The following is a 7166-nucleotide window of genomic DNA, read 5'->3' on the forward strand; positions in this document are numbered from 1 at the left end:
TTCTTAAGACATCATCGCAATTCGGCCAGTCGCACCATTACTAACGAGACCCACGGCCCACTTCGATAAATCGGAAATGGACATCCAGAAAAGAAATCGCCCTATTGTAGGGCAAGCTCCCAAACCAATGCCGGTCTTGCCCCACGAGATCATGGACATGATTTTCCAGTCTCTGGAGATTTCAGTCTCATTCGAAGAGTCCATTGATACAGCTCGACCAGAATGGCATATATCTGGAAGGGTACAAACATCATTTCAAGTCAACAAAGCGAGGCTTTTGGAAATCCTTCACCGTCATTGGGCCTTAATTTCTCTTGTATCACAATTTTGGCACAAAGCTGTCATAGATAGACGATCCAAGTTTCCAACTACCATCAAATCTTCTTCGGCTTCTACCCAGTCGACCCCCATCCTAGCCCGCCACAAACGCAAGAAAATTGCCAACATATCAGCTCAGATAGATGGAGATCATGTGTTCTCGAATATTTGCACTCTCAATGCTTGCCATCCCCTAGAATCTATTACTCTTTACCAAGTTGGTCAAGGATTACAGCCTTTTGACCAATCTTGGGATTCTCTCTCGCAAGTTAAGCATTTGAGGGAACTCAGAATCTATCAACCTTTATCGATGCCCTTGTCATCAGTCTTCAAGCTATTATACTCTTGCTTGAATCTCCAAGTGCTCAAACTTTACTCCTTCGAAGATGCACCGTCGCCGCAACCGCCAAACCGACCGATCGGCAATTTTCCGGGGGTGGATGAAGAGAAGATGCCCAGCACGCTCAAGCAACTAACATGCCATTTTCCCTTACCCTGGCATCCGAGCCAATCTTGCCACTCGCTGGCTAGTCTACTCAGCAGGGGAATTTCTTCTCTGAAAGTCTTGACCTTGGTATTCGAAAACATATACTCGGACTCGGATCAAGAATTAAACGACATCGAAAATGAAGAGGACCAGCTAGGTAACCAAGATTCAAGAGCTGAAGGATTGCGGGAGGCTTTCAGAAACTGTCGAAATCTGCAAACTCTCCGACTTGCTGCTCCCGCCGAAATGTTCAGTTTACCGTTCGTCGACCCAATCATCAATAATCTTCAGGCTTTAGAACATTTGCATCTGAAGGGAAATTTGTTTAGTCCACTTTTATTTACGACAAATATGCTTCCCAAGACACTCAAGACCATCGATTGTCAAGCTTATTCGAGCCCCATTCTGCCCTTACTCAGAGCGGTTCGAAATTCTCTGAGCTATCTCACAAATCTTCAATCTCTAACCATCACCACCTACCGACGCAAACCGAGAAACTTTGCTGAAGCCCTCTATGGTCAATTGGACCTTCCCCTTCCCACGGAAGAAGAAACCAGGGACGAGCCCTTATCTTGGGATCTTACTCCAACCGAAGCACTAGTAGAGCAAAGATTGTTGATTCAAGAATGCCAACTTCGATCTATTAAAATCGATGGACCGAGACCTTATGCTCATCCCATTCACAAAAACTAGAGTTTCCCCTTGTCGTTCCCGCTTCTCTACCATACCAGACCATACCCATTCAATTATCTATTTCTGAATCATTTCTCTTCCGTCACTTTTTCCAATTCTCACACAATCCAATAGAAAATCCTCGTTGTAAAATTCATCTCCGGTCTTTTGTTCAACCCGCATGCAGAAAGATTCTATGTTTCGAATATTGTTTCCCTCGGTCGTTCTACATAAATATTTAGTTTTGAGCTCAGCTTCATATTATATACGCATATTTGTTTTGTGCATGCCCTTGGTTTGTTATAAAATTTGTTAAGTTTGCCCATCATGATCAATCGTTTTGACTGAAAATATGGCTCCGTCCAATTTCAATTCACAAAAGTTTCAATTGGCAGCAGTTGAATAAAAATCGTACCCACCTGTACCCACCAAGACTCGTGGCCATTCTGCAGCCAGATTCAGAGCCCTCTTACATACACATATTTAGCTCAATTTCCTTCAGACATGCCATGCTAGGACTAATTGAATCAGTGGATGACTTCCCGTCGTCATTTAGAGAGCTCTAGATGCCCCTCTAAATCCTAAATTAAAACACCTATCAAAAAATCAACCAGTGCACATGAAATCAATAAATTGTAGGGTTGGGAAAACACTTCTCTTTTTGTCAAAAATTAAGAATTTGGGTGTGTAAATTGAGATCTGGGAGGCTCTCAGACTCGACGGGAAGTCGTCCAGTGGAGGACTTCCCGTCGGCATTTAGAGAGCTCTAAATGCCTCTCTAATTCCTAAATTAAGACACCTACCAAAACCACGAACAGCACACATGAGAGCAACAAACTACAGGCTTAAGAAAACATTTTCCTTGATCCTGAAAATTAAGAGTTGGGTTGTGTAAATTGAGATCTAGGAGGCTCCCAGACTCGACGGGAAGTCCTCCAGTTCCATCGGGCCATCAGAACGGAATCAGAGAAAACGGTACCCAACCGCACCAATGAGGTTGTTTCCAGTGCTGTCAGGTGTTTGTATTTTAGTGCATGGACTTGGTAAGTTGGTATAATCACTAGAAGAGAGGCTCACGGCCGAAGAAGGGGTAATCGTGTTCCGGAAGTCACAGATTATCTATCCCTATCATAGATTCAGTTTTACATACATACATATTTGCCCCCACTACCTTGCAGTCCTTCCACGGTCTACCGAAATAAAATTGTTTGTACAGCGCCCGCAGCGTCAGATGCGCTGGTTTAGGCACAGGCTAGCTTAACTAAGCCTCTTGAACGGAGGGTCCGGGGAACCCCGCCCGGAGGGCTCTCCGCAGGAGAGGCTTATGAGTTATGTCTTGATTTAAGCAGGAGCAGAAAGGATCTGCTACACTAAAAATCCCAACCAATATAGAAAAACTGAATACACAGAGCTGTAGGTTCTGTTCTTGCAAGGAATTTGAGCCACTTATCTATCTTGTAGCCAGAAAAACAACTCCTGGAGTCCCAAACAAGTGGAGCCTCATTTGGAAGACTTGTGCATTTTTGATCTTTTGAAAAGGTCAACAGATTGAGATAGAAAAAATCTGAGTAGACCAAAATGTAGAGAAAGAAAAGTAGCATAGGGTACAGATAGGGCATATTGGTGGAGAGGCTGGGGGAGGAGCTATAAAATTTTTAAAAACCTCTCAGCCAAATGAACTTTCTGCTCCCGCGTAAAATTTGGGATAATGCACAAGTCCCTCCCTGCGGGAGGGGCGGCTTCGCCGCCAGCCACAGCGCTCCCACCAGGGGGGACTTGTGTTAAGTTAGAGGCACAGGAGCCTCCTTTCTTTCCCGGAAGAGGGGCTCCCGGACTCGCACGAAGCGAGTTGGCTGTTGGCACACATGACACAACCCCCTATAATCCATTCGACCCTTCACCACTCATCTATCCATCCAGCTCAGCCCGTCCTCGAACCTACTTCGTTGCCTTATATTCGGCTTGATCGATCGATCAGCTCGACAGCTCAAATATATAAAAAATGGCGGATGAGGCAATCACTCGTTTGAACTCCTATGTCGGCTTTGACTCGATCACCCGTCAAATCGAGCACAAGCTTCTCAAACGTGGTTTCCAGTTTAATGCCATGGTGGTCGGCCAAACCGGTCTCGGGAAATCTTCGCTGATCAATACTATCTTTGCTAGTCATCTGATCGACTCCAAGGGCCGGCTTGAGGCTGATGAGCCCATTCGTCAAACCACAGAAATTCAGGCCGTCAGCCATGGTCAGTCGGTGTTTCTAGTCACCCTCGATTATGATATTGGTCATATCATCGTCTTCAATGGAATCATGTCCTGACGTGCTTATCTACGGTATCTGACATTTGTCGCTGCAGTGGTTGTTGAGAACAACGTCAAACTCCGCTTAAACATCGTCGATACACCTGGATATGGAGATCTAGTCAATAACGATGGCTGCTGGGAGCCGATCATCAAGTACATCAAAGATCAACACTCGGCTTATCTTCGCAAGGAACTCACTGCGCAACGAGACAAACACATCCAAGACACTCGCATACATTGCTGCATCTATTTTATCGCACCCACCGGACATGGGCTGAGGGTCAGTTTAAGTTTCCTCCAGGTATCTGTGTATGGCCACGACTGGAATCCTATCATGAGCTAATTTTCTTACTAAAAATTATGTTTCTTTTGTTTCAATGATAGCCCATTGACATCATTGTAATGAAGAAGCTTAGCGAGGTCGTTAACATTGTGCCTGTGATTGCCAAGTCGGATAGCCTTACACTGGAAGAGCGTGAGGCATTCAAAGTTAGGGTCAGTGTGGGAAGCACTAACTGTTACCATTTGGCTGGTACTCAACTGAATCGAGCCCGTTTGCTGCGCCTGTAGATTCGAGATGAATTGCATTACCACAATATCCGGTTGTACCCCTTTGACAGCGAAGATCAAGACGCAGAGGAACTGCAGTTAAACGAAGCCATCAGGGTCAGTTGTCTCTGATGTTGATTGAAGCATCAAATTTGAAGGAATTCTGACTGGACTGACTTATTGACTTATTTTTGGTTGCATGGTGCAGAACATGATTCCTTTTGCTGTTGTCGGCTCCGAGCGTAACGTGATCGTAGATGGCAAACCCGTTCGAGGCAGGAAGAATAGGTGGGGGGTCATCAATGTTGAAAATGAACAGCATTGCGAATTCAACTATCTCAGGAACTTTTTAACCCGGTGTGTGAGAAGTTGATATTATATTTCCAACCAATGGACCTGAAACTTATCTCGCTATATAACTTTCTAGAACGCACTTACAAGACTTGGTTGAGACTACTGCCCAGATCCACTATGAGGCATTCAGAAGCAAGCAACTATTGGCATTGAAAGAATCTAGCGCCAATAAGGCCCACCAGCCTCAATCCAATGGAGCTTAGAGGATGCGAAGAGTCGGTCTTTCGGATCCTCAACTGGGATCTGAGATGGCAATCGCTTCCTTGCCGTGCTTATTTCTTTGTTTTCTATTGGTTGGTAAGGACTCCAGCGCATTTCAAATCACATTCCCCTTCGCACCATCGACAAATCTTGCATTCCTGATAAACCACAATTTTCGGCAAAAAAAGGATAAAGAATAAAGAGTCAACCAATCATTGATAAAGAAATAACGAGGCAGTCTTGTCCGAGGTGGCATTATTTTTCTCTGCCTTTTTTCGTGGATTCTAGAATCACACCTACTTAATTTATTTATTTATCTCATATGAAGGCTCTTTATTTACTTTTTTGGTTATGTTGTGTTTGCTTTTTTGCTAAGAACTTCTGGCAAAAATAAAGTGTTTTTGATACCTGCCCTGGGGAGATGTTGGTGCGGATTGCTACACACAAACTCGAATCATCCCTTTCCTGAGGTTGCGGATAGATGCTCCGCACGCGAAATGTGAGCCTCCAATTGCAGGACTTGGGAATAAGTGGCAAATTTTGAAATGGATCCTGAGGACCACTTTCAGTGTCACTGCAGACTTCTTTACCACATTAAAACTACCCCATCCTATAGGGTCATAGGCCAAATGGCCCACCCTGAGGACCAAGTTGCAGGCCCACATCAGGAGATTGACTTTAGCCAGAAGCAGACAAAGTCTGAAGAGGACCAAGTTACTTACTTGAGGAGGCTTAAGTATTTTCAAGGTCAGTCCTTGAGGAGGCTCAAATGTTGACAAGGGAAGCAGGAATGATGATCTAAATTTCCTTATCTAGCTCACTTAAGACATAAGTAGTCTAAATACATGATGATAAACTTATGGGTATGCATAGTGAAGTAGGAAGAAAATGGGATAAAAAACACTGAAAAGGAGAAAAGAGAACAAAGGAGAGTAAGATTCCACCACATCTGGTTTAATGTTATGAGCTGTAGCACGGGCTCCACAGCGCAGAATCACATATACATAGACTACACGTACATGTCACGGACTATACTCAAGGTTTGAGAGGCTGGAGATCCAAGCCTCTTCCTCATCCTGCAATCTACCATCTTGGATCCAGAACCCCCAGAACCCCAGAATCCAGACTCTATCTTCCTCTCCATAGAACAGACCATAACATATTGCAGGATCTGCTTCACGGAGACAAAGACTAAGAACCCAACAGACCAACAAGAACCAGAATGCTCCGCCTCCAAAACCTTGAATATCCTGACTCCAAAACCTTGAATATCCCGCACTCTGCTCTCAGAAAACCAAATCTGCTCTTAGAAACCTTGAATATCCCGCTCTGACATCACACCCAACCCTTGGTATCAGCAATACCAACACTGGGAAGTTACATTACATTACGTTACTGGGGCATAATCTGTAATGTAACTATTCTCCATTACTTTGCCAGCCGTTATGTTACTCAGTAACAATTCAGTATGGGCGCTCTCCGTAACTTAGCTTGTGTACTTGATGTTTTTCTCCAGGCCAGTTTTAACGTAACAGCCAGTAACGCGCCGTAACGGCCTAAAGCTTGTTTAGGCTCTCTATCGGGCTTGGCCCGGGGTACCGGGGGAGCTGTGGTTGTTGTGTGACCCTTGCCAAGTCCAGGCCTAGCTGGATCTAGTTTTCTCCACCAAAGACCAAACCATTCCCCCAAGCGACCTCAACTACACCCCAGCCAAGAAAATGACCTCTCAAATGACAGAAGCTGGACCAAATGTCCAAGATTTAAATGCAGAGACAAACGGGAACAAATCTGACCAATCCAATATCCAACTCTGCCGATCAACACAAGCCTCATCTGTCCTTGCCTGTGAGAAGCTTAGTCAAAGTCAGTCCCAAAGTTCAAAACAAACAGTCGCCCCCTCGTCTGATTCAGGCCAGTCCACTATGTTGCGAAAAAACAAGCGCAAACAGAAGACACTGCAAGAAAAACTCTAGAAACTGCTTGCAGTTGAGATGCAAGAGCTCAAGGCAAGCTGTGCCTCATGCAAGAATTAAGCGCTGGGTGATCCCATGCACATTGTCTAATTTATGCAAGAGTGAGTCTAAGGTACAAAAAACTAAGTACAACAGCTGATACCTGTGCAAATCCCCCTTTAATATGCACATACCCCTTTCATGTGCATATATCCCTTTTGGATGCATTCACCCCTTTCATAATGTGTACATAGTCCTTTATGTGCACATACGCCTTTCATGTGTGTATATCCCTTTCATGTGCATGTATCCCATTCACAATGTGTACA

At 44.5% G+C, this 7166-nt stretch overlaps 2 protein-coding genes across 2 annotated transcripts; both read left to right on the forward strand.

The window, feature by feature from the left end:
- Positions 1-76: 76 nt before the first annotated feature.
- PtA15_7A762 (uncharacterized protein) lies at positions 77-1498 on the forward strand (the record flags this gene model as incomplete). The annotated part of the gene is made up of 1 exon (XM_053171403.1): positions 77-1498. The coding sequence occupies one exon, from the start codon at positions 77-79 to the stop codon at positions 1496-1498; it is 1422 nt and encodes a 473-aa protein (XP_053022588.1).
- A 1981-nt stretch (positions 1499-3479) lies between these two features.
- On the forward strand, positions 3480-4887 carry PtA15_7A763 (uncharacterized protein; the record flags this gene model as incomplete). Its single annotated transcript, XM_053171404.1, has 6 exons — positions 3480-3723; positions 3835-4061; positions 4166-4276; positions 4352-4447; positions 4539-4687; positions 4758-4887. 6 exons carry the CDS (start codon positions 3480-3482, stop codon positions 4885-4887), a joined length of 957 nt encoding a protein of 318 aa, XP_053022589.1.
- Positions 4888-7166: the final 2279 nt, after the last annotated feature.

This window comes from Puccinia triticina, chromosome 7A, assembly GCF_026914185.1.
Source record: "Puccinia triticina chromosome 7A, complete sequence".
NCBI classification, from domain to species: Eukaryota; Fungi; Basidiomycota; class Pucciniomycetes; order Pucciniales; family Pucciniaceae; genus Puccinia; species Puccinia triticina.